At 41.4% G+C, this 27,765-nt stretch overlaps 2 protein-coding genes across 3 annotated transcripts; both read right to left on the bottom strand.

The window, feature by feature from the left end:
- Positions 1-124: 124 nt before the first annotated feature.
- On the bottom strand, positions 125-13,558 carry LOC110492193 (specifically androgen-regulated gene protein). 2 transcript variants are annotated; one of them, XM_021566284.3, is made up of 4 exons: positions 13,362-13,558; positions 7,270-7,461; positions 3,126-3,303; positions 125-2,971 (listed from the first exon to the last, which is right to left on the bottom strand). In XM_021566284.3, the coding sequence occupies exons 2-4, from the start codon at positions 7,372-7,374 to the stop codon at positions 1,371-1,373; spliced, it is 1,884 nt and encodes a 627-aa protein (XP_021421959.1). In that variant the 5' UTR covers positions 7,375-7,461; positions 13,362-13,558; the 3' UTR covers positions 125-1,370. The 2 variants fall into 2 exon arrangements, with proteins under 2 accessions (XP_021421959.1, XP_021421960.1); XM_021566285.3 differs by having other exon boundaries at positions 7,291-7,461; positions 13,362-13,535.
- A 3,752-nt stretch (positions 13,559-17,310) lies between these two features.
- Positions 17,311-24,824, bottom strand: LOC110492192 (zinc-alpha-2-glycoprotein). Its single transcript, XM_090203227.1, has 7 exons — positions 23,836-24,824; positions 23,497-23,754; positions 21,234-21,509; positions 20,791-21,081; positions 20,473-20,589; positions 18,050-18,097; positions 17,311-17,948 (listed from the first exon to the last, which is right to left on the bottom strand). Exons 1-7 carry the CDS (start codon positions 23,882-23,884, stop codon positions 17,899-17,901), a joined length of 1,089 nt encoding a protein of 362 aa, XP_090059353.1. The 5' UTR covers positions 23,885-24,824; the 3' UTR covers positions 17,311-17,898.
- Between the last annotated feature and the right edge of the window lie 2,941 nt (positions 24,825-27,765).

Genomic DNA, 27,765 nt, shown 5'->3' with positions numbered 1-27,765 from the left:
ACCTGTAACCTGCGATTTACCTTTTGTTTTCACAACAAAATCCATTGGACCAACCATTTCATATTATAAAGCACTACACCATACTCATCATGTTAAAAGTGTTGCATGAATTTAAGAGTTCATATGAAGATAGTTTCAAGGTTTATTCTCTATTTACAAAACAAAACGTTGACATGGTTTAAAAAGTCCTGCCACGGGTAACACTTAATGAGCCACTTCTGGGGTTGGGTTAAAGGCGGAAGACACATTTCGGTTGAATGCATTCAGTTACGCAACTGACTAGGCATCCCCTTTCCCTTCTCTTTCAATTCTAAATGCTACGCTAACAGTTTGAGAGTGATGAATTTTGACATACAATGAATAGTAACTACATGAACCCAAACTGGTAGAATTTTAGGAGGTGATACAATCTTAGGAACAATCAGGAAGTCGCTCTCTCAACTATAAAAACAGTATTTCAATCATCTCACCACTGACAGACCTGGGTTGGGTTGTGATGTGCATCACACCTAAAACCATGTTTCAGATTCCTATCCCTGACTGGCCACTGACTGACTGAAGCTTCTATCTACATACTGTACGCTATGTAGTAGTACATTTTTCGACCTTTTAATTTGGTTCCTTGACAACTGCCAATCACTCCATCAAACAAAGTCTTTAGACACCTTTAATTGAGTCAGATTCAAATTGCAACTCAGCAAAAACATTTTTACTGGTTGCCATGGTCCCCCCAAAAAACAATAACTTTGAGGGGAGGAACTTTAGGAGGTTAAAACGATAGTATTCTTGTCAAAGGTTACGTGAAAAGAGAAGTTATAAAGGCACATCCTTAACTGTAACAATAACATCATGTCTATTCCCCATTTTAGAAAACAGATTGTGTAGAGGATGCCATACAATTTCATTCCAACATCCCTCGTGGAGTTATTATATTTTATTTAGAAAATTACTGAATATGTCAAATGAGGTTTACAAACAGCCTTTCATTTACCTACTGTACTGCATACTGTAGTTAGTGTATTATCTCATAGTAGTATATTGTAATCATGATATTCATTAAAAGGCAGTCTTCGGGTACATACGGCATTTCTGTGCAGTAAGGCAAAAAGACACTGCCCTCTATGAATATATACTGTAGCTGTCTGTAGAGCCAAGTAATTCTCCATCAATCAAATAGTGCTCCTTGCATATTGCTTCAAAGAAGGCATTTTTATGGGGAGAATAATCTTCCCATAAATGTAAGTGTCCCCGTGACCAAAGACTAGAGGATGGTTTAGTTGTACGGAATCCATATTAAGAACATCCTCCTCAGACCTCACCCCTCATATTGATTCTGTAATGGTGCAGTTCCATTGCTCCTCTTCATGCCCTCAGTCCCCCAGTAGTCCTAGCTTCTTCAGGGCCTCCCGTCGGTCCTCTCCACTCTTGCTGTTGGGGCAGATGAGCACACTGATGCCATGGGAGCGGGGCAGCTTGTTGTGGGACTCCCCATGAACTGGCTGGGGGTGGGAGGCCTCACCCTGAACATTCACAAAGTCTTTCCCAGTTCCTAGGGAGGCAGGGCGGGGTCTAGAGTTGCGCAGGTTGCCAGGGGACAGTGCGACTTTGGGACCTTGGTTGGCCCTGAGGGAGGCATTACTGGCCATGTAGCTGCTCAGGCCCTTGCCGGAGCGCTCCAGAGTCGCTGATTTGACCCCTATGGGAGGGGGAATATGCTTGGGTGGTGAAGGAAGTGCAGCAGGTGAGGGCAGAGTTTTGGCATTGTCACTGAATTGGGCTGGGACTGGGGCTGGAGTAGTGGGAGGGGCTGGGATAGTCGCTGAAACTGGGGCTGGGACTAGTGCTGGAGTTAGTGCTGGGGCAGGAACTGGGGTAAGGGTGATGGCTGGGACTGGAGCTGGGGTAGGGATTTTGGCTGGGGCTTTGGTCTGGGTGGTAACCAGGCTGTGAGAAGGAGGGGATGCCCATGACTTCCTGGATTTGGATGAAACAACAGGGCCTGAGTCTCCATCCTCAGTCTTCAGGAGCCCAAGCTTCCGTAGGGCCTCCCTGCGCACCTTCTGGGGGTCAATCATTGACCTGTCAATGGGCGAGGGGCTTGGGTGACTGTCTAACTTGTGAGACTTCAGGATAATGTTGGAGGGAAGCCTCTTGGGCTTAGGGGCCACAGCAGGTCGGCTCTTTGGTTCCAGGGCCTCAGGAATAGGGGTGGGTAGGACATCTGAGGGGGAGGGTAGTGCTTGGGTACTGACAGGCAGATCAACACAGGGTTTAGAAGGTGGTGCCTCTTGGGCTCCAGGGGAGGCTGGTGCAGCTCTCTTCATAGAGACCTGCCTGCGTAGTTGCTCCAGCTCATTGTAGGTCAGAGGACCTCTGAGTTCTGCAGGCACTGGAGGATCACTCTCTTCCTCTAGCTCATCATCCCTAAAGTCTGAGGGAGGGGGAATCAGCTTCAGATCCAGCTCAGATGGAACCTTAGTGTTGCACTTTGCAGGCTTGCTGTCTACAGAGACTCCTTTAGGCATGTTGTCCACAGAATCATCTGTGGGTAAATCTGACGTGGCTAATGAAAGGGTTGTTTTGGGGGTTTTAAATTCAGTGGACAGCACCGGAACTTTTGTGATAGTGACCAACCCAGGAGCTTTGATGTCAGAAGACAACTCTGAGGTCTTGGGCACAGTTGCTATCTTTGGAGCTTTAGGGTCTGTGACTACTTCTGGGACCGTGGGTTCAGTGATTACCTTTTGGGGTTTCAGATCAGTGACTGCCCCTGGGGTACTGGGCTGGGTTTCTACTAATGGGGCTTTGGGCACAATTGCTGCAGTTGGGACACTGGGATGAGTGGTTACCCCTGTGACTTTGAGTTGTATACTGGCAAGGCCATTTGCCAGAAGAAGTGGTGTAGGCACTCGGCAGTTCAGATAGGACTTCCGATCTCTTCCTGAGTCGTCATGCTGGAGTTTTGATACATCTAGAAGACAGGCAGAAACAGCAGGAATTATTTTACTATCAAATTCTCACAGGTTGCTAAACTGGCTCGCACAATCCTGACCTAAAACCTGGACACATTTTTTTTGTGTCCTGCATGGGAAAATCCTGATTAAACTATTTTTAGTCGTACTCACCCTCCAGTCTAGTCTGTCCCATAGAGAGGTGGTTATGTTCGGCTGCCAGGCTGCTGGGGTCTGGTTCATCATTGGACAGGCCACTGTCCTCCTCCATCTCCAGGGACTCAATGGTGGACTCCAGAAACATGAGGCACGCCCGCTCCTCAACAGAGAGGTAGTCCAGACTGTCATCACTCTGCCTCACACACACACAAAGAGGACACAAACACAAAGACAACAAAAATAGGAAACCCGTAAACATAGACAAACTAGAAATGTAGAGTACGAACAGATTCAGAATAAAATAACAATGCAATTAATTGCTAACCTTTAATCAAGATTTCATAACTTACTGTATGTAGAACTGTATGCCAGCCCAGCTAGCACATGTTCTGAGAACGATGTGTTTATTAGAGCTTGGTGGGAGCATGGTTGTTCTATGGTTATTTTGCATAAAACCTTCCCACAAATTATGGGAATGGTGCAGCATAGTTGCTTGGTTTTGGAACATTCTCAGCACATTTAAGGAACTTAACAAAAACAAACATATGTTATTGGTATTTCATTACTTTAACATAACTTTTGCTAAATGTTAGAATATGGTTACATGGGCCTCCCGGGTGGAGCAGTGGTCTAGGGCACTGCATCGCAGTGCTAGCTGTGCCACCAGAGACTCTGGGTTCGCGCCAGGCTCTGTCGCAGCCGGCCGCGACCAGGAGGTTTGTGGGGCGACGCACAATTGTCCTAGCATCGTCCGGGTTAGGGAGGGTGTGGCAGGTAGGGATATCCTTGTCTCATCGCACACTAGAGACTCCTGTGGCGGGCCGGGCGCAGTGCACGCTAACCAGGTCGCCAGGTGCACTGTGTTTCCTCCGACACATTGGTGCGGCTGGCCGGGTTGGATGTGTATTACGGCTTCGTTGGGTTGTGTTTCAGAGGACGCATGGCTTTCGGCCTTCGTCTCTCCCGAGCCGATAGTAACTACTAACAATTGGATACCACGAAATTGGGGAGAAAAGGGGGTAAAAATCTTCTAGAAACGTTCTCCAACTGGTATGATGTTGGGAATGTTCTCAAAGAGTTTAGAAAATGTTAAGAAACAACGTTCTTCTGTGGGAATTTCAGTATTTCAGCATAACGTTTGTTACAGGTTTCCTCATGGTTCTATTTAAAGTAATGTTCTCAAATTGTTCCAAGAAGGTTAAGAACCAATGTTCTTCTGTGGGAATTTGAGTCCTTCAGACTAACTTTTCCTACAGGTTTCCTCATGGATTTATTTAAAGTCATGTTCTCAAATTGTTCCGAGAACATTAACAAAAAACTTTAAATAAAAAAACAAGAAAACTTTAGTAATGTTCAAAGAACGTTCTAAAAATATTATTTTAAAACATATACAGTACCCGTCAAAAGTTTGGACACACCTATTCATTCAAAGGTTTTTATTTATTTTTTACTATTTTCTACATTGTAGAATAATAGTGAAGACATCAACATTGTGAAATAACATGAATTTAATCATGTAGTAACCAAAAAAGAGCTAAACAAATCCAAATATATTTTATATTTGAGATTTTTCAAAGTAGTCACCCACCCTTTGCCTTGATGACAGCTTTGCACACGCCTGGCATTCTCTCAACCAGCTTCACCTGGAATGCTTTTCCAACAGTCTTGAAAGAGTTCCCACATATGCTGAGCACTGCTTTTCCTTCACTCTGCGGTCCAACTCATCCCAAACCATCTCAATTGGGTTGAAGTCGAGTGATTGTGGAGGCCAGGTCATCTGATGCAGCACTTCATCGCTCTCCTTCTTGGTAAAATAGCCCTTACACAGCCTGGTGTGTTGGGTCATTGTCCTGTTGAAAAACAAATGATAGTCCCACTAAGCACAAACCAGATGGGATGGCGTATCACTGCAGAATGCTGTGGTAGCCATGCTGGTTAAGTGTGCCTTGAATTCTAAATAAATCAATGACAGTGTCACCAGCGAAGCACCCCCACACATCACACCTCCTCCTCCATGCAGAGATCATCCATTCACCTACTCTGTGTCTCACAAAGACACGGCGGTTGGAACCAAAAATCTCAAATTTGGACTCATCAGGCTAAAGGACAGATTTCCACCGGTCTAATGTCCATTGCTTGTGTTTCTTGGCACAAGCAGGTCTCTTCTTATTGGTGTCCTTTAGAAGTGGTTTCTTTGCAGCATTTCGACCGTGAAGGCCTGATTCACGCAGTCTCCTCTGAACAGTTGATATTGAGATGTGTCTGTTACTTGGACTCTGTGAAGCATTTATTTGGGCTGCAATTTCTGAGGCTGGTAACTCTAATGAACTTATCCTCTGTAGCAGAGGTAACTCTGGGTCTTCCTTTCCTGTGGCGGTCCTCATAAGAGCCAGTTTCATCATAGCACTTGATGGTTTTTGCGACTGTAATTGAAAAAACTTTCAAAGTTCTTTGAATTTTCCGGATTCACTGACCTTCATGTCTTAAAGTAATGATGGACTGTTGTTTCTCTTTGCTTATTTGAGCTGTTCTTTCCATAATATTTACTTATTATTTTACCAAACAGGGATATCTTTTGTATACCACCCCCTACCTTGTCACAACACAACTGATTGGCTCAAATGCAATAAGAAGGAAAGAAATTCCACAAATTAACTTTTAACAAGGCACACCTGTTAATTGAAATACATTCCAGGTGACTACCTCATGAAGCTGTTTGAAAGAATGCCAAGAGTGTGCAAAACTGTCATCAAGGCAGTCTCTTGTTTAACATATTTTTGGTTACTACATGATTCCATATGTGTTATTTCATAGTTTTGATGTCTTCACTATTATTCTACAATGTATAAAATAGTAAAAATAAACCAAAAGCCTGGAATGAGTAGTTGTGTCCAAACTTTTGACTGGTACATCTACATTCCATTCTCAGCATCAACAAAACTCTCTCTATCCTCAATCATGTTAAGTGTGTTCAGGTGTGTTGGCCATGCCCACTAATTGGCAACTCTTGATCTTAATGAGTGCTTATTTCCTTTGAAATGGGGTGTTTCAGTAAACTAAAATGAACAGCTTGTATGCGTAAAAAAAACTTAGCATGCTAGCGCCATCCTGGTGGCGCAGCGGATTAATTCCATGGATAGAAAACAGAAGATTATAGGTTTGAATCTCACCGATACCGTGTCACATTAAAAAATACATGTGTTTGTATGATTAAGGAAATACATTTCCATCTGTGCTTTTAAGTTAGCAGTGTTATTAAAACATTCAATTAAAGTTTTAAGGAAGTTATTAATAAACCTTCAAATAACCTATAACTTCTGTTCTCACAACGTTTAAAAAAACTTTCAGTTTTACCAGTCAGGAAACGTCTGGCTTCGTTCCCACAACCAATGTGAAACTAAAAATATACATTTCCACAACTTCCAAGGAGCCAAATATGCTAGCTGGGAGGTATGCCTGTGAACAATATATCCTTGTATAACGTTAGGTAAGGCCTTCAAACTCTTTTGGCTTGGTTTTCAGTCCTTAATAGTCAGTCTCTCTGTTTCTCTCAGCTAATGTAGGCTGAACAGCACATTGAAGCCCAGAGAGACTGTAGACACAGAGCGGATCAAAGTTACGTTTACCTTTCACACAGCAGGGAGGGAATTAGAAATGACCTCAGTACTCCTCCCGGCTAGCTTTTAGCTTTCATCCTATACTGCACTGCCAGAGGAATGTATTGCAGTGGATTTTAGTGAGGGGCCTCTGAACAGCTCTGAAATGAACAGACTGGGTCCTCAAAGCAGTCGCTCTCTCTCATTTCTCTCTCATTCTGTGGAACCTCTCAAAGGCCCCTCTCTGAACAAACATCTGAATCTCTCACCCACAACATGAACAAGCCCACTAGCCCACTGACTCTTAGCATTGGGAGACAGTTGTACTACTGTATATAAACATATAAATTCATTGTCAATAAATTAAATCCAAGACGGGAACGAGAAAGGCACCCTTTCATTTTTTGACATGTTACATCTAGCTAGATCAATTCCAAAATGTTTACCACAATGGCAGCAGAGCAGCACATAAACAAAATAAAACATAAACCGGTGAAATCAGAGTCTCAGCTATTCTCCTGGTTAGTGGTTTAGGTAAAGGAGGAAATAGCTTCTGCACGCACAAAGCCAGAGTTCATGCTGACCACACTGTCATAGCTCCCAGCGCTGTCCATATTGATCAAGGATTCCATGGCAACGCCGCCCGGCCACGTGTCACTCTTCGCCATGGCACAGGGACAGCGGGAGGAGCCAGGGCTTCAGGGGGCCTCTGCTAATTGGCTGGAAGTCACAGATGTGTCCAGATGGGAAAGTAACTGGGGGAAAAAATAAAGGAAATAAGTATTAACGCTTGAGGCAAAAATCATTACATCATCATGATGATCCATCCTACAGAGCTTCCCTTGTGTAAATTGTGGCATTTCTCTATTACAGCCTGTGTGGTTAAAGATTAGGAAATGTTATATACTCATACTATTGCTTTTAAGCCAGGCCTTTTTTAGCAGTGACAAAGTTTGATCAGTGAGCATGACAAAGGAGCATGCCCCCATTCACATCAACGGGGCTGTAGTGGAGCGGGTCGAGAACTAAAGTATCTCGGTGTCCACATCACTGAAGAATTATCATGGTCCACACACCAACACAACCAACACAGTCGTGAAGAAGGCACGACAACACCTCTTCCCCTTCAGGAGGCTGAAAAGATTTGGCATGGGCCCTTAGATCCTCAAAAATTTCTACAGCTGCACCATTGAGAGCATCTTGACTGGCTGCATCACCACTTGGTATGGCAACTGGTGCGTACGATCCAGTACATCACTGGGGCTGAGCTCCCTGCCATCCAGGACTATGCCAGGCTGTGTCAGAGGAAGGCCCTAAAAATGGTCAAAAACTTCAGTCATCTAAGTCATAGACTGTTCTCTCTGCTACCGCACAGCATGGGGTACCGATGCACCAAGTCTGGAACCAACAGGACCTTGAACAGCTTCTACCCCCAAGCCATAAGACCGCTAAATAGCTAACCAAATACCTATCCGGACTATCTGCATTGACCCCCCTTTGTACCAACTCTTTTGACTCATCACACACTTATTATCTATCCTATTGCCTAGTCACTTTATCCCTACCTATTTGTACATATCTACCTCAATTACCTTGTACCCCTGTACATCGACTCAGTACTGGTACCCCATGTATATAGCCAAGCTATCGTTACTCATTGTGTATTTATTCCACGTGTTATTATCTTTCTACTATTTTTCTCTCTGCATTGTTGGTAAGGGTCCGTAAAGTAAGCATTTCACTGTTGATCTACACCTGTTGTTTACGAACAAATCACATTTTATTTGACATCTCTAAGACAGTACTGTATATCCGTGTACAGGAGTGACAATAGTATGCATACTGTCTCTCTTTTTAGCATCTATGTGCCCTTATCCAATAGAGGGATACACAGACAATGCCCTGGCCAAAGCTCAAGCAGTGAGAAAAGGAGAGGCTATTATGAGCCATTCGGGAAGTATTCAGACCCCTTGACTTTTTCCACATTTTGTTTCATTACAGTCTTTATTCTACAATGGATGAAGTAAAAAATGTTCCTCATCAATCTACACACAATACCACATATTGACAATGCAAAAAAAGGTATTTAGAAATGTTTGCAAATGAATAAAAAAAATAAAAAAAACAGAAATACCTTATCAACATAAGAATTGAGATCCTTTCCTATGGGACTCGAAATTGAGCTCAAGTGCATCCTGTTTCCATTGATCATCCTTGAGGTGTTTCTTCAACTTGATTGGAGTCCACCTCTGGTAAATGCAATTGATTGGGCATGATTTGGAAAGGCACGCACCTGTATATATATAAGGTCCCACAGTTGACAGTGCATGCAAGAGCAAAAACCAAGCCATGAGGTCGAAGGAATTGTCCGTAGAGCTCGGAGACAGGACTGTGATGAGGCACAGATCTGGGGATGGGTACCAAAAAATGTCTGCAGCATTTAAGGTCCCCAAGAACACAGTGGCCTCCATCATTCTTAAATGGAACCACCAAGACACTTCCTAGAGCTGTGCGCCTGAGCCAAACTGAGCAATCGGGGGAGAAGGGCCTTGGTCAGGGAGGTGACCAAGAACCCGATGGTCACTCTGACAGAGCTCCTGAGTTTCTCTGTTCCAGAGTTCCAGATGGAAGTCACACTTCAGTAAAAGGCACATGACAGCCCACTTGGAGTTTGCCAAAAGGCACTTAAAGGATTCTCAGACCATGAGAAACAAGATTCTCTGGTCTGATGAAACCAAAATGTAACTCTTTAGCCTGAATGCCAAGCGTCACGTCTGGAAGAAACCTGGCACCATCCCTGGCATGGTGGTGGCAGCATCATGCTGTGGGGATGTTTTTCAGTGGCAAGGACTAGGAGACTAGTCAGGATCAAGGGAAAGATGAACGGAGCAAAGTACAGCGAGATCGTTGATGAAAACCTGCTCCAGAGCACTCAGGACCTCAGACTGGGGCGAAGTATCACCTTCCAACAAGACAACGACCCTAAGCACACAGCCAAGACAAGGCAGGGGTGGCTTTGGGACAAGTCTCTGAATTTCCTTGAGTGGCCCAGCCAGAGCCCGGGCTTGAACCCGATCGAACATCTCTGGAGAGACCTGAAAATAGCTGTGCTGCGATGCTCCCCATCCAACCTGACAGAGCTTGAGAGGATCTGCAAAGAACAATGGGAGGAACTCCCCAAATACAAGTATGCTAAGCTTGTAGTGTCATACCCAAAAAGACTCGAGGCTGCAATCTCTGCCAAAGGTGCTTCAACAAAGCACTGAGTAAAGGGTAAATGTGATATGAGAATTTTTATTTTTAATACATTTTTTTTTTTTATCTAAAAAAACAGTTTTTGCTTTTACATTACGTGATATTGTGTGTAGACTGCTGAGGAAAAAATATATTTAATCCATTTTAGAATAAGGCTGTAACAACAAAAAAGTCAAGGGGTCTGATTACTTTCCGAATGCGCTGTATATCTTTAAAGTGCAAAGGAGCGTCAAGGCATACGGCATGGTCTTGTTGTGGACTTTAAGCTCCACCTGGAGCAAAGAGGTGTATGATCTTTAACCGCACAAGATTCTTATCCGGGCTACAGACGTACCTAAGCTCCTAATAAACTTTATCAAGAGGCACTGTGTGAATCCCATCACCCCATGTCAAGCCATGCCACCAACAACCTGTTGGCATCCAGGCTTTACAGTAGTCAAAATACTGTAGATGTACTTGTGTTGACATAAAATGCATGAAGGTTTTTTTAATAGCAATTTCATTAGAACATAAAATATCAAATTACATTTGACCATCAGTTACTATTCAGATTGTTTTCATTCATTTTGCCCAGACATAGACCTAACAGTCTATACTGTTACTCAACTCTTTCAGGTGAGTCCGTGGCAATATAACTGTGTGTTTTATTGACATCTATCATCTATCACCATCTACCATTTGATTACACATACAGAAACAGAAAGGAACAGTAATGATAGTGAATTTCCATTGAAGGCTACACTGCGTTATTTCCGCCAAAACCCTGAAGATCCGTCAACAGGCTACACAATGCTGCTGAATTACCTTGGGGTTTGGATTGGGACAATTAATACAGAATATATTAATTACACTAATATTAAGCTATTGCCAAATATATCCTGGCACTCTGTACAGAATATCACCCCACCCAATGAAACAACGGCAGCTTAAGAAACATGTGGATCAATATAGGCCACACAGTACGGTGTTGGCAACAACAGATAGTGGGCTTTCTAGTTGGTTAACACAGTATTCCAGGGCTCCCACCCAGTTAGTCTAGAGGCTGATAATTAGGTCTTCTGCCTGCCCCTCCCGTGAGGACATAATAGTATGAGCAACAGAGTGAAAGAGAATGTCCCAGCACCTCCCTACACACCTACAGGGCGGTAGTGGGAGACAGCAGCTTATACTCACTACACCCACCACATGTAATACACCTAGGAATGTCACTTTGCCTACTTCCTAGAAAACATGGTTTGTCATTGAACTAAGCACCCTGGCTGGCGCCCTATGCGATGATGTACCTCTGTGCATTTCAGGTAAATTACAAAGCAGAAGGGGAAATATGGAGAGAGCCTATCAGGTGCATTGTTAACGAAAAGGGGTAGCACTGGTGTCCACTGTCTGGCTTGCCCTTCCATGCACTATGAACCGTTGAAAGCTGCAGGATTCAGGATGGGGATTGCCTTGGATTCCATTTCAATGAGTGACAATGATCTTACTGTGTCGATAAAAAAGGAAATATGTGTCCTGTAACATGAAGGACAGGCAGAGCAAGAACTAGTTAATAATTTACAGTAAATAAACCGACATTCACAACATGTTGTGCAACTCCCAACCTACACAGATAACATGCATGAATGTTTAGCTTGGTACTGAGTCAGTTTGCACCTGCACCATTATAATGTCAATGTTGGGCCGGCTTTGGGAGTGGCTTTGTGAATTGGCAAACATTGAAATCTCAGGTATGCATTGACACATATTACTAACCTATAGCTCACATTAGAGCACACCCTTTGGTTTTGTCACCATACCACATAACAGTGATAATGATGTTGAATCATGAGTCAATCATCTCTCATGGGAAAACCTTCCCACGGTACACCTGTCTGACTCCATTAACCAACATGTTGGAGCAAGTCAGACAATTTTTATCTCCAGAATGGAACACACTTTGAAAGGCGGTGACCATCGAGATGAGCATGATGCAAGACTTTGCTCTCAGACAGTGACACAGAGTATCTGCGCATGTGTACGGGTGTGCTTCACGCTGCAACAACATGGTAGCTGGGTCATTCCTACAATGCGCTGCCTTTTCTGTCCCCAGGAAATATCACTTCTCATTTAGTGTAAAATGTGGATTCCAAATGGCTTTAAATATAAGGTCAGGTGTCCTTTACCTTAAAAACACAAAAATATGATTCTTGAAATGGAATTTTATACATTTTGAACACTTTTCTTCAGTGGATGTAGCCTGTTTTTTTCCACACAAGAAATATAAGCCATAAAATAATACAAATGTATAGTCCTAGTTAAATTCTCTCTCAATAATACGTTTTTTAATTGTATTTATGATTATTTTATATTACATTTTCTGTGTCACTGATATCACTTTCCTTCGTTAGTTTGTTATAATTCTCCATTTAAGAAAACAGCCCTGTCCTACAATGACACCACATTCAGGAAGTGTCATAATTTCTTTGGTGGGAAAACAATGGTGCAAAGCTAAATATAAACACTCAGTTTTATCAATTATTTCATGTTATTAGTCTGCATGTCCCACTCATAAATGTCCACCCGTTAGGCTAAATTATAGAGACATTTTACCTCATTTAAAAATGCCCAAATATATATGTACTTTTTCTGAAAGAATGCAAAAAAAATAAGGAACCGCATGCATTGTAGGAATGACCCAGCTAGCTATGGGACCAAAACAGTTGAATAGTTTAGCTTTGCGCTTCAACGTTCCTTGTTGTGGAAATTGACCCACTTCTACGGTTTACTTCATGCATCCTCATCAGCTCACTGAGTCTACCTTTAAACCTAATCTACACTATGACCTGACCCATCCCCTTATGCATTACTGACCGACAGTGGCAAGGAGTTACATCCCTAAAAACACAAAACTGGTTCCTAGCCTCCCAGGCATAGAGTTATTTCTGTCCCTAATACTAAAACTGAAACTATAAATATATATATATTTTTTAAATAAAACTTTAACTAAATAAAAACTATTAAAGTGGATCTGAAAACTAACTGAAACTAAACTGGATTTCAAATACAAATATTAAAATGAATAGAAGTAAAAACTAATATAAAACCACAAAACTATAATAACCTTGCCCCTGACAGCATGACACTCATGTAAATTAAGACTGTCCAAAACTAACCTGCATTCGACACACATCCACAGCGGACCAACAGTCAAACGTTGGTCATAATTATATATATAAAAAAACTGTTCAGTAAAATATTGTTACCATTACAAAGAATAGTGTAGCCTCACAGACTATGGATGATCTACACATCGCATAGGATTCCAGCCTTGTGTCAATTCATGCGTGAAAGCATAAAATCTTGAACGTTTCGTAGAGCCTAAATACTTAAAAAGGACAATGCAAGTATAAAAAGAGAAACGCACCTGAGAGCAGAAGAATAGAACTATTCCCTTTTCACAAAGTTACTTTGCACTCAAAGAAACATTATATCTTCAAAATGATCCAGTCATTTAAATACAATTACGGTTTTCTGTGCAACTATCCTATCTGCCTTGTCAAATCAGTCTTGTTGAAGTTCAGGTGAGTGCGACAGGCTCACTTTGTCCCGCCCCCTAATTCCACTGTGTCCAATCAGCACATATCTGATCTACAGTGTCTTTGGTAGAGCCAATGGGATAACAGAGAAATAGCCAACGTTTCAAGCAGGATAATGACACTGTATTACAGGGGTAATACTGGCAATACGGGTGTTATAAATATTTTCTTATTAACTCTCAGTGAACCTGGATCCATACTTGAATATTATGCACAAATAATTTATGAGGCCTCATTGACATGTAGACTAATGGTATGATATATTACATATGATACATTTATTTGTATTTTATTTATTTATTTTTATTTAACCTTTATTTAACTAGACAAAATGATCGGGGAATCGATCTAGCAACCTTTCGGTTACTGGCCCAACGCTCTAACCACTAGGCAACCTGCACATATTTTAAGTAAAGGACAAAGCCGTTGGACTGTATGCAAAATACATGAACTGCAATGGATTTGCAATGACATAAATCCAATTGTTGTCATTACAAAAATGAAAATCAATAACTTTGCATAGAGTATTTCCGCTGCACACATTATAACACATATTTTCATGATGACTGTTGTCAAATTATACAACGGGTGGGTCTAATCCTGGATGGTGATCCACAAATTACCACCGGCTAAATCTATGACGTATTTACTCTGTTCCGTTTGACTGCGCAATCCACTGTCTCATCAACTCAGCCAGGCTATTTATATACTAGATCTACACAAATAATCTAGACATGTTCTCCCATTTCTTTTAGACTAGCATTTGGTTTTCAACAGCAGAGATTTGTAATAACCTTGCTGTCTGCCTCTCCGACATTTGCAACATTGAAATTCGATCTCCAGCTGTCCCTATGTATGGTAACGAAAGTGTTGGGAATCTGAAGGAGACAGACAGGCTGGCAGCTTTTCTCAACCAGTCGAAATCATGAATCAGACACATTTTTTATGGATATATACTAAGAAATGTCAATAGAAAAACACAAAATGCAGCGCATTTGCTGTCATTCTAGCTTCAATTGGAAGGGATTGTGTTAGCTGAGTAGTTGGCTATATCTTCTGAGCAGTGTGGCATATGCCAGGCGAAATCGCACATCATTAACGAATTGTTATGAATTTACCCCCCCCCCCCCAAAAAAAAAAAATCACTAGAAAACAGCTTAAACAAATACAAATGCAGCTACTTTGCTGTTATTCTGGCTACACCGTTTGACGTGCCTGTGTTAGCCAACTGTGGCTAGTTAGCAAGCAAGGGATAAGAACTTTGCCAGCCATCATGGCAACAGAACATTTAGAATGAATGACTGGGTCGCGTCCATAGATACAGAACAAAACGACTGGGTCGCATCTCTGGCAGTGTTTTGGATACATATATAACAATGAGCTAATGATGCTAATGATCGCCTGGCAAAGAAAATGTGCTCTCTCGTCAGGACACAGTTCAGAGGAGGTAGCCAACTACACAGCTAATGCATACACTTCAAACTGAAGCTGGTAAGACAGCAAACTAGCGGTATTTCATGTCGTTTGACCTGTTTTGATATTGACATTTATTTGTATATATCCATAAAAAGGATGCTGATTCATGCTTTCAACTAGGTTGCCAGAGACACGACCCATATAAATGCAACATGTAAAGTGTTGATCCCATGTTCCACAAGCTGAAATAAAAGTTCCCAGAAATGTTCCATACACACAAAATGTTGTGCACAAATTTGTTTACATCCCTGTTAGTGAGCAATTCTGCTTTGCTAAAATAATCCATCCACTTGAAAAATGTGGCATATCATGAAGCTGATTAGACAGTATAATCATTACACAGGTGCACCTTGTGCTGGGCACAATAAAAGGCCACTCTACAATGTTTGCATCATAGGCTTACCTGTGCCAGATGTTTATTTTTTTATGATTTAGAACCCAACTCAACCAATCACAATGCTTGTTTTGACCAACCCTTTGTAGAATATCCATTGTTCCATGACCGAGCAGAACTGACCTACAGAATTGCATTATTTTCTGGAAAACACATAGGGACCAGAGTTGATTATCCATTTTATACAATGGTTATAATTTAATACATTTTCGGTCAGAAATGTGTTCACTTGCGGTAGAAATGTGTTCAACATCCACTGAAGTAGCTAGCAAGTTTACTAGACAGCTACAGTAGTTGCTGTGGTAACCAAACAAACAGATGTGCTAGTTTAGCTAACCATACTATCAGTCCTAGCTTGCCATTATGAAAATCGAATTCAAAATACGAAGTGTTTTTAATCCGACTTTTGCTTTCAAAAGCAGCTCAAACAAAACATGTAAAAATGAACTATTGCCATTGAATTCTACTGTGCAAATGTACACACCCAGGACAGGTGTGGTATATGGCCAATATATGACTGTTCTTTTGCACAACGAAACGCGGAGTGCCTGGATACAGCCCTTAGCCGTGGTATATTGGCCATATACCACAAATCCCGGAGGTGCCTTATTGCTATTATAAACTGTTTACCAACATAATTAGACCAGTAAAAATAAATGATTTGTCATACCCTTTGGTATGCGGTCTGATATACCACGGCTTTCAGCCAATCAGCATTCAGGTCACGAACCACCACGTTTATAAAGGGAAATAATGCGCGCTATAGAATGCCCTTCAAGCCAATCAGAAAGGTGTTTTCAACAATGCCATGGTATAAACACTGGTAGTTAATGACCTTGTTCAGTATATGAATAAAAGCCCCTGGAATGAGGCTGGTATGAGGAATACAGTAGCTTGCATACCTGTTCCCTGTTATTAATGAAAATCATAAATCAATGCTTGTCTTGGCATTGTGGAACTGAATATCCAACTTACCTTCAAGTATTAACACATGCATACAGCATCAAGACAAAGCTCTTGGTGCAAATATAAGTTCATGGGTCAAGTGTTTTGCAAGAGTCCTTTCTAAAGCGATGGGAAACAGAGAGTAAGCTTTGGGAAATAGTGGTAAGGCATTGTTAGCCATGTTGACATTAGGCTCAGTCAGTCACTAATTAACTAGAGTGACGACTTGTGCCTCTGTGTTTAGATTTCAGAGCTATATATTCCTAGTTCTGAAACCACCTGATTTGATGAGCAGACACCCTCATTTAGGCTACTAAGTTATGGAGTGTACTTTCTGCACACTATAAGGCTGATAATTTGTTTATCAACATGAATAATGTTAAACACACTAACAAATAGGCTAATAGGAACAGAAAACGTATTATATATAAAATAAAATATGTTGTGTATACATGAATGAATAAAAGGAGTCTTATTTGAGGTGTTATTGACACACGTCTTGTGTGCACATGGTGCATTCTACTGTTCCAGAATAGCATGTATTTCCACACAGTTGCTTGGAGAATAGCAGGAATGCTGTTCTGGAGAGAGGAGGGCTGATGGGAAATCATTAACCATACACCCTGTCAGAGAGAGAGGAGAGCAACACATTCTCAGTAATTACTTTTATCTATGGGCATATAACTAGTAGATAAACCTTATGGAGTGACATGAGCAGTTGTGTAGTACAGTCCTTCTCTTGTCCTATTTTCAGGTCAACGATTAACCAAAATAACACAGGCATAATCCCTATAAATTAGTGGTGGCTTAATCCTCCTTGGTGGTTTTAGGATACTTAGGTCAGTGATACACTACCTTCTGCCACATACTCAGCGAGAGAATGCAGTGATTCAAATTGGATGGGGGGTGTTCAGCCTTATTGTCAACTTGCACCTCCATCAATTATAGATTATTTTGAACCATTTTAGATGAATAAACATGGATTGATTTATTTGACAATTTAAAAAACACATTATACAGCCAGTACATTTACTATTATTTACATTTTACGGTATCAAATCTAACACAATACAATTATAGATTATTTTTCATTGGACTTATTTCCATTTGTGGTCCTTTTTTGATAATAGGCAGACACAGCAAGACTGGCAATACACTACAGGTTATAGGCTACAGTTCCAGATATCAGACTTAAATGAGGACTGTAGCAATCATTAAAAGTTCATGGTGCAATACAATGGACGGACTTATTGTTTAACGTTGTATATGATTTGTCTTATGAAATTGTACACACACACACATATATATATATATATTTTTTTTAAAAGGTCAAATTATAAAAAAATTAAAAGACGTGTATGTTGATGAAATCAATTACAGTTTAGGCTATCCCTGTGCCATTAACCATATTAGTGAGTTACCCTGGAACATTGCTGGAGTGAAAAGCTTGCTTGAGGATTAGTTATGGATTTGTTCATTTTACTTTTGAAATAGGTGAGCATCATCCACTTCCTTTCATCTTCAGCAGAGATGTTATGAGTACAGTAGTATCAAGAATCTGTTGATTCTGTCTCTAAAGAGGAGTTACTCTGTTCTGTCTCTGGAAGAGAATGGTTAACACAATATGATGAGTAATATTGGACAGGAATTATTGAGTACAAGCCTTAATGATATGGTGTAAACATTTTTTAACATACTTACCAGTATCTTTGGCAGCAGAGTATATATGTCCAGAAAATGTAGGAACGCCTAGAAAAACAGATTGACATAGGTAGATCACCAATGGGACATGTCATATTGCCCACAAATGATACATCGTTGATAAAGATGCTAAACATTAAAAGATAATCATCCTGTAAACGTTTTTTTATTAGAATCCCCATTAGCTGTTGTGAAAGCAACAGCAGCTACTCTTCCTGGGGTCCACACAAAACATGAAATATTAATAGACAAGAACAGAGCAAGGACAGAACTACATACATATAAAAACAGCACACATAGCCTACATATCAATACATACACACAACATATCTAGGTTAAATAGGGGAGAGGCTTTGTACTGTGTGGTGTTGCTTTATCTGTTTTTGAAACCGGGTTTGCGGTTCATTTGTGCAATATAAGATGGAAGGGAGTTCCATGCAAAAATGGTTCTATATAATACTGTACGCTTTCTTGAATTTGTTCTGGATTTGGGGACTATGAAAAGAACCCTGGTGGCTTGTTTGGTGGGGTAAATGTGTGTGTGTCAGAGCTGTGTGTACGTTGACTATGCAAACAATTTGGAATGTTCAACACATTAATGTTTCTTATAAAAATATGAAGTGACGCAGTCAGTCTCCACTCAACTCTTAGCCAAGAGTTTGCATAGTATTTATTTTAGCCCTCTGTTTACAATGGACGTGCCGCTCTGTTCTGGGCCAGCTGCAGCTTAACTTGGTCTTTCTTTGCAGCACTTGACCACATGATTGGACAATAATCAGGATAAGACAAAACTAGAGCCTGCAGGACTTGCTTTTTGGAGTGTGGTGTCCGAAAAGCAGAGCATCTCTTTATTATGGACGGACCTCTCCCTATCTTTACAACCCTTGAATCTATATGTTTTGACCATGACCATTTACAATCCAAGGTAACACCAAGTCATTTAGTTTCCTCGGCATGTTCAACAGCCACATCATTCATGACCAGATTCAGCTGAGGTCTAGAGTATGATTTGTACCAAATACAATGCTCTTACTTTTAGAGATGTTCAGGACCAGTTTATTACTGGCCACCATTCTAAAACTTTCTGCAACTCCTTGTTAAGGGTTTCAGTGACTTCATTAGCTGTGGTTGCTGACACGTACACTACCGTTCAAAAGTTTGGGGTCACTTAGAAATGTCCTTGTTTGCAGTGGTTAAGGGCACTGCACTGCAGCGCCAGCTGTGCCACCAGTGACTCTGGGTTCGCGCCCAGGCTCTGTCGCAACCGGCCACGACCGGGAGGTCCGTGGGGCGACGCACAATTGGCCTAGCGTCGTCCGGGTTAGGGAGGGTTTGGCCGGTAGGGATATTCTTGTCTCATCGCGCACCAGCGACTCCTGTGGCGGGCCAGGCGCAGTGCACGCTAACCAAGGTTGCCAGGTGCACAGTGTTTCCTCCGGCACATTGGTGCGGCTGGCTTCCGGGTTGGATGCTTGCTGTGTTTAAAAGCAGTGCGGCTTGGTTGGGTCGTGTTTCGGAGGACACATGACTTTCGACCTTCGTCTCTCCCGAGCCCGTACGGGAGTTGTAGCGATGAGACAAGATAGTAGCTACTAACAATTGGATACCACGAAATTGGGGAGAAAAAGGGGGAAAAAATAAAAAAAGTATATATATATAAAAAAAAGAAAAGCACATTTTTTGTCCATTAAAATAACATCAAAATGATCAGAAATACATTGTTAATGTTGTAAATGGGTTCGATTACAGGCTCAAAATGCATTGCATTTGTGGGTTCGATTACAGGCTCAAAATGGCCTGAAACAAAGAACTTTCTTCTGAAACTCGTCAGTCTATTCTTGTTCTGAGAAATGAAGGCTATTCCATGCGAGAAATTGCCAAGAAACTGCACCGTTCTTCGTTTTTTAATGCATGAATAAGATGGCTCACTGTTCGTTGTTGGCATTTCCTACCTAAATTTGCCCACTTTGCCAATGAAGTAATCATTAATATTATTGGTAAAATCAAATGGTTTAGTGATGAATAAGCCATCTGATTCAATGAAAGATGAAGTTGAATTTGCCTGTCTGTTTTTTTCCGTAATTCTTTATATCATTGATCTGACTTCATAATACAATTTTTACTTTTTTTTGTTGAGTTCAGTCAAATCATTTCTTAATTTGCAGTAAGTCAGATGTGCAGCCAGACGTATTAGCCACTCCTTTTGCACCATCTCTTTCAACCATACAGTTTTTCAATGCCTCATCAATCCATGGATGATATGTCCATGTAAGATCATTCTCCACCTGAAGAGGGCAGCCTTATTCAATCAATTATTGCATAAGTTCAACCAATGAAACCCATCACTCCAAATACAGAAGTTATCAGCATCCAAACACTTTCTGCATCTGTAACCACCATTCTCTTCTTCTAACCCAACTCACCTGCGTGTTTCCACTTCCACATGCCAATAACAACAAGGATCCCAATCAGAATTAACACGACTGCCATTACCAGAACGACTGGAATGATGGAGGCGCTATCTGGGCCAGTATCAGGAACTGTCAATGAATACAAACACAATATTATCATTACATTAAATTGTAAAAAATAATGTATACATGACAGTATTACATTACTAATATTTATTGGAACAACTTTGTAATTTGTAACCTCTAACAGAGGTGAACCATAATGGTTGCTAAAAAGCACATAATCTGATGATACTGTATCTCAGAGCATCCCTTGGCTCCTAATCTTACCCCAACTGACATCCAGCTTGTTGTCCATACTGATGTGATTGGCAGTGCAGGTGTAGTTGGGTCTCTCTCTCAGCTCCTGGACAGTGATTGTCAGACTCTTTCTCAGCTGGTACGTCCAGTCTCCATTCGGTAGCAATTGCCCCCCTTTGAGCTCATGCTCTGCCACAGGTTGGCCGTCTCTCAGCAGGGTGAGGTTGATGTGGCGGGGGTAGAAACCAAAGGCCAGGCAGGTGATCTTGGCCCCTTCAGTATCTGTGCTTTCTTTTGAAATGAGTCTTACTCTAGGACGCACTGAGGAGGATATGTGTATCAATGGATCAACTGTAGATTTGCTTAGGTTGTATTCCTGATGCTTTTTACACATGTTATAATTATGGCATAACAATATTTGGTTCTATTGTTCATGCATTGGCATGACTATTTTTATAGTACACAAAGCCTACCTTTTCTCATGACCAGTTTCTCTTCTTTCTTCAGGTAGTCCTTTAATGATTTAATGCAAATAGGGAGATAAACCTTGTCAAGACCCATTTGAATGTACTGTGTCCTTTGTTGATTAAACTCAAGTTCTGGCCACTTAGGATGGTAATTGTACTGCAGTTTGTTGAAGTTCAGAACACCTCCATCAATTCCATTGAACGCTTCCTTTATCATGAGTTGGCCTTGCTTTTCATTGTCCTCCAATTCACAACCAATAAGTCTCTGATGAACAAATATTCCTGTAATAATTTAAAAGCAAAGAACCAATACTTTAGGTAATAGTGACAAAAAAGTTTTTAAAAACATGGGCTGTCCAGCTTATATTTGAAAATAGAAGAGAGCCGCACACTCTAGGAGCTCAGATGCAAAAATGTAATTACCAACGTTTCGACAGCCAAGCTGTCTTCATCAGGGTATAATCACAAACACTGCGGGATCCCCCATGGATCCTAACTATGCTAATTTGTATGTGGGTTACATGGAGAAACAGTCTATTTTCAATCCTCTCAAAAATGTTTTCTTGCCTCACATCATTATTTGGAAACGGTATATTGATGATTTTTTGTTCTATGGAGGGGCGTTCCATGCTTTTCTTAACTCCTGTTCTGAGCATCTGAGATTTACTATGCAATCTGATACACGTCAAATCAGTTTTCTTGATCTTCTGATCTTGTGTGAAGATAATGTTCTATACACTGATCTTTACAGGAAGCCTACTGATCGTAACAGTTTGTTGAGGGCTGATAGTTGTCACCCACTTCACTTGAAAAATAGTTTGCCCTACAGCCAATTCTGTCGAATCAAAAGAATTTGCAAAAAACAATCAGATTTCGAAAGAAATATGGCTGAGACGCAAAGAAAGTTCAAGGAGAGGGGCTACAAGAATGATCAGATTAATATTGCCATTGCAAAAAGACGCATTCTTGCGTTCTAACTACCCGCTATTCAAAGTGCTCTGAACAAATTAAGGGAATTGTTCACAAACATTGGCACATCCTAAAATCCGATGATAGTCTCGGTAATGTGTTTTCGGACCTTCCCTTGGTCGTATTCTCGCGGGGCAGAAATCTCAGAGACCAATTGGTACACTGATTTACCACCCCAAGATATTCCTGAACAACGTCTATTTGCACCCCTACTGGATGGAAATTACAAATGTAATGGCTGTGCTCAATGCAATGGCACTTATACATGTAGATCCTTCAAACACCCACAAACAGGGAAATCGATCCCAATCAAAGGTGTTATTACGTGCTCCACTAAGGCAGTTATTTATCTTATAACTTGTCCCTGTGGTAAAAATTATGTAGGTAAAACAAATCGTGAATTAAAAGTACGTATCTCAGAGCATCGTAGCACCATTAGATGTAAAAACTTTACTTATCCAATTGCGGCCCACTTCTTGGAGGCAGGCCACTCGATTTCGTCTCTGCGTTATATTGGCGTCGAACATGTCACCCTCCCTAGGAGAGGGGGTGACCTTGATAATTTATTGTTAAAACGAGAGGCTGCCTGGAACTTTAATTTAAAGTTCTTTGCGCCCTTCGGTCTCAACGTAGACTTTGATCTGAAGCCATTCTTGTGATTATTGTGACTTTTCCATTGTAATTGTTTGTAAGCTTGTGTAGTCAAATTAATCTAGGATCGTATGCTATCCATTTGTTGTTTGTATGACATTTTAATATTTGATTATTAACCAATGATATTAGGCCACTCTTGGCCATGATTACAGACACCTGTGTCTTTTGACACTATATAAACGAGTCATCCCGCAGTATTTGTGATTATACCCTGATGAAGACAGCTTGGCTGTCGAAACGTTGGTAATTACATTTTTGCATCTGAGCTCCTAGAGTGTGCGGCTCTCTTTTGTTTTCTACTCCGCTAGCCAGCACCTCGTCTTAATAGGTGTGCGTTTCTTTTGGTTCTAGATCGTTCTGTCCAGCTTATATAACATTAAGCAGAGAGCGGTATTGAGCCATTTATTAAATTTACAATCACTTTGGTAAGGGAATTATAGTATTCATATATACACATCTGGATCTTGGTCATCCATGTAAACCGATATATTTCATTCTGACACCGTAGTTATATAGATTTTAGATAATGGGGGTGGCTCATTTTACACTGACTTACCTAGTTAAAGGAAAAAAAGAAACTTACCCTGTTCTCCCCATATTTAAGGTCACAGTATATTGATTACAAAATTGATTACAGTTTGCTCACCTGTTGTGGAGTTAAAGCGGTGCTGTAAGAGGGACGACCGCTTCCTCATACTGAGGTACACGTCCCAAGACGCACCCTGAACTGTTTTTGAATACTCCTCATCTATGTTCTCATCGGTCCTAGAGATAAATCTCCAGGAATTGGAGTCATAGTATCCCACCTGAACATCATCCAGCATCCACAAAACACAGAATTCAGGAAACTCTGTCTCTCCAAGTACGTGTGTTGCTAACCCCCACAGAGAGTGGGAAGATTTACCTGTGAGGTGATAAATCAATTAGTAATTCTCAGCAAGACTAAATTCCAGCAATCCACTTGTGAAAAATCAATAGACCTTACCTGCATTAACAATTGGAAGATATATGAGAAATAACGTGTAAAAATTCATTTCAAAGCACTTCAGTTTCCATACAGCTGGTGTAGACGACCATGAAGTTCCGCAACCCTGTAAACAGATTCCTTACTTTCATCGTCGTTTCCGGTCACTTGATTTACGTGCAGCTGTGCGGTTTGTTGCCAACTATTCTTTGCTACGTGCCAACTTTACGGTTTTTACTTTTTAATTACCATTATATATATATATTTTTTTTCTTCGCTGTACTTTTTTTTTTCATTCAACATGTTCACCCCGGACGCTTTATCTGGACATGGTTCTACACGACCTCCACCAGCCGAAGCTAGTAGTAACATTAACATTATGCCTCCTAATTGTAGTCGTTGTACTCATAATATACAGGAGAACGTATTTAGGTGTAGGAAAGGAGGTGTAGTCATTTAGGTGTAGGAAAGGATGAAACAGCGTATGTGCTGTTAAGTACAGATAGTAGTATAAATCCCTTCACAGTCCCCAGAGCGGGACATTTTTCTCATGGCTTCTGGAAGGAAATACTGTAGGAATGCTCAACCGGTGTCCTCATTCAGCCAGCAGAAACGTTCAACCGGTTCTCCCAATTAAACAACGAGTAGAGTCCGAGTCTCTCTGGTCTCTCCTCCACCATTAGCTCTGTCAAACTGAACACCCTAGTCATTGGCGACTCCATTACCCGTAGTGTTAGACTTTAAAATAATCATCCAGCGATCATACACTGTTTACCAGGGGGCAGAGCTACCGACGTAAAGGCTAATATGAAGGTGGTGCTGGCTAAAGCTAAAACTGGCGAGTATAGGGTTATTGTTATCCACGTCGGCTCCAACGATGTTAGGATGAAACAGTCAGAGGTCACCAAGTGCAACATAGATTCAACTTGTAAATCAGCTAGAAAGATGTGTCGGGATCGAGAAATTGTCTCTGGCTCCCTCCCAGTTAGGGGGAGTGATGAGCTAGCTCTACAGCAGTCTAACAAGTCAATCACTGGTTGAAAACTGTTTTCTGCCCCTCCCAAAATATAGCATTTGTAGATAATTGCCCCTCTTTCTGGGAATCAGTGATGCCAATTTAGCCATTTTGTTGCTAGATTTAGCAACTTTTCAGACTACCATTTTTTTCAAACAGCACCTAGCAACAAATTTAGCTACTTTTAAAAATTGATTTGGAACTTTTAGCAACTTTTGAAAAGTGACTCAAAGGCTAAAATGCACGCATTTCCCTCTAAATGACACAAAAACGATTTTCTCTGTCACACTCAGTCACAGCACAAGTGCCTGGCTGCAAAAGTGCATTGTGAGAGACATTACCAGCAGGCGCTCAGCTCGTTCGTGCACAGCCAGCAGCAGTTTCAGCAAATCATTGTTGGCTGACTGCAGCAGCAATAGTACGGGTTTGACGAGCCCTCCTGTCTCAGCCTCCAGTATTTATGCTGCAGTAGTTTGTGTCCGGGGGCTAGGGTCAGTTTGTTATATCTGGAGTGCTTCTCCTGTCCTATCTGGTGTCCTGTGTGAATTTAAGTATGCTCTCTCTAATTCTCTCTTTCTCTCTCAGAGGACCTGAGCCCTAGGACCATGCCTCAGGACTACCTGGCATGACTCCTCCTTGCTGTCCCCAGTCCACCTGGCCGTGCTGCTGCTCCAGTTTCAACTGTTCTGCCTGTGATTATTATTATTGGACCATGCTGGTCATTTAGGAACATTTGAACATCTTGGCCATGTTCTGTTATAATCTCCACCCGGCACAGCCAGAAGAGGACTGGCCACCCCTCATAGCCTGGTTCCTCTCTAGGTTTCTTCCTAGGTTCTGGCCTTTCTAGGGAGCTTTTCCTAGCCACCGTGCTTCTACACTTGCATTGCTTGCTGTTTGGGGTTTTAGGCTGGGTTTCTGTACAGCACTTTGAGATATCAGCTGAAGTACGAAGGGTTATATAAATACATTTGATTTGATTTTGATTTGAACATAGACAGGGCTCTAGCTCCACAATGAGATTGGGTGCAGGCCAGGCATCAGGCTGTTAGCCACCCTGCCAGCTTAGTGGAGTCAGCTCAGCTATCCCCATTGATGGTGGCTGTGCCTCGATCTAGGTTGGGCAAAATGTAACATGGCGGTGTTCGCCTTCGCAATCTCACTGGAATAAAGACCTCCATTCCTGTCATTATTGAAAGCGATTGTGATATCTCACATCTCAAAATAAGGCTACTTAATGTTATTTCCAAGGCAGTTATAGTCAATTAACTAATCACTGATCATAATCTTGATGTGATTGGCCTGACTGAAACATGGCTTAAGCCTGATAAATTTACAGTGTTAAATGAGGCCTCTCCTGGTTACACTAGTGACCATATCCCCCGCACATCCCGCAAAGGCGGAGGTGTTGCTAACATTTATGATAGCAAATTTCAATATACAAAAAAAAGGCTGCGTTTTCGTCTGAGCTTCTAGTCATGAAATCTATGCAGCCTACTCTTATAGCTACCGTTTACAGGCCTCCTGGGCCGTATACAGAGTTCCACACTGAGTTCCTATCTGACCTTGTAGTAATGGCAGCTAATATTAACATTTTTGGTGACTTTAATATTCACATGGAAAAGTCCACAGACCCACTCCAAAAGGCTTTCGGAGCCATCATCGACTCAGTGGGTTTTGTCCAACAGGTCTCCGGACCTACTCAGTGCCACAGTCATACTCTGGACATAGTTTTTTCCAGTCCTCATAATCCTGGACTATTGGGTCATCAGGTTTATCGGGTTTTTAAACCTGCGTATTTCTCCACAGCTCAGTTGTCCTGAGTCTGTATAACACTGCCAGGACCTAGGATCAAGGGAGACACTCAAGTGTTTTAATATCTCTTGACACATTGAAAATAGTCTTGGCCTCTAAACCTTCAAGCTAGATACTCGACCCTATTTCAACTAAACTACGGAAAGAGCTGCTTCCTGTGCTTGGCTCTCCTATGTTGAACATAATAAATGGCTCTCTATCCACCGGATGTGTACCAAACTCACTAAAAGTGGCAGTAATAAAGCCTCTCTTGAAAAAGCCAAATCTTGACCCAGAAAATATAAAAAACTAAATCGGCCTATATCGAATCTTCCATTCCTCAAAAAAATTGAAAAATCTGTTGCACAGCAACTCACTGCCTTCCTGAAGACAATGTATACGAAACGCTTCAGTCTGGTTTTAGACCCCATCATAGCACTGAGACTGCACTCGTGAAGGTGGTAAATTACATTTTAATGGCGTCAGACCAAGGCTCTGCATCTGTCCTCGTGCTCCTAGACCTTAGTGATGCTTTTGATACCATTTTTTGGAGAGAATGGAAACCCAAATTGGTCTACACGGACAAGTTCTGACCTGGTTTAGATCTTATCTGTCAGAAAGATATTAGTTTGTCTCTGTGGATGGTTTGTCCTCTGACAAATCAACTGTAAATGTTGATGTTTCTCAAGGTTCCGTTTTTGGACCACTATAGTTTTCACTATATATTTTACCTCTTGATGTTATCATTTGGAAACAATGTTAACTTTCACTGCTATGCGGACGATACACAGCTGTACATTTCGATTAAACATGGCAAAGCCCCCAAATTGCCCTCCCTGGAAGCCTGTGTTTCAGACATAAGGAAATGGATGGCGGCTTATGTTTTACTTTTAAACTCGGGCAAAACAGAGATGCTAGTTCTAGGTCCCAAGAAACAAAGAGGTCTTCTGTTGGATCAGACAATTAATCTTGATGGTTGTACAGTCGTCTCAAATAAAACTGAAGGAACTTGGCTTTACTCTGGACCCTGATCTCTCTTTTGACCTAGCCACCGTGCTTCTACATCTGCATTGCTTTCTATTTGGGGTTTTAGGCTGGGTTTCTGTACAGCACTTTGTGACATCGGCTGATGTTAAAAGGGC

The sequence above is a fragment of the Oncorhynchus mykiss genome, chromosome 16 (assembly GCF_057628025.1).
Source record: "Oncorhynchus mykiss isolate SJ-2025 chromosome 16, ASM5762802v1, whole genome shotgun sequence".
Taxonomy (NCBI): Eukaryota; Metazoa; Chordata; class Actinopteri; order Salmoniformes; family Salmonidae; genus Oncorhynchus; species Oncorhynchus mykiss.
This window is presented reverse-complemented; position numbering and strand designations above follow the sequence as displayed.

What these genes read in the sequence shown, in the direction of transcription:
- LOC110492192 (XM_090203227.1), bottom strand. Translation starts at nt 23,884, where the DNA reads ATGAATTTTTACACGTTATTTCTCATATATCTTCCAATTGTTAATGCA. An exon ending in CCGCTTTAACTCCACAACAG is followed by an intron (nt 21,510 to 23,496) that starts GTGAGCAAACTG and finishes AAATTATTACAG; the next exon opens with GAATATTTGTTCATCAGAGA. An exon ending in GTGGAAGTGGAAACACGCAG is followed by an intron (nt 18,098 to 20,472) that starts GTGAGTTGGGTT and finishes CTGTTTTTCTAG; the next exon opens with GCGTTCCTACATTTTCTGGA.
- LOC110492193 (XM_021566284.3), bottom strand. Translation starts at nt 7,374, where the DNA reads ATGGCGAAGAGTGACACGTGGCCGGGCGGCGTTGCCATGGAATCCTTG. An exon ending in TCAGCATGAACTCTGGCTTT is followed by an intron (nt 3,304 to 7,269) that starts GTGCGTGCAGAA and finishes TGTGTGAGGCAG; the next exon opens with AGTGATGACAGTCTGGACTA. An exon ending in GGGACAGACTAGACTGGAGG is followed by an intron (nt 2,972 to 3,125) that starts GTGAGTACGACT and finishes CCTGTCTTCTAG; the next exon opens with ATGTATCAAAACTCCAGCAT.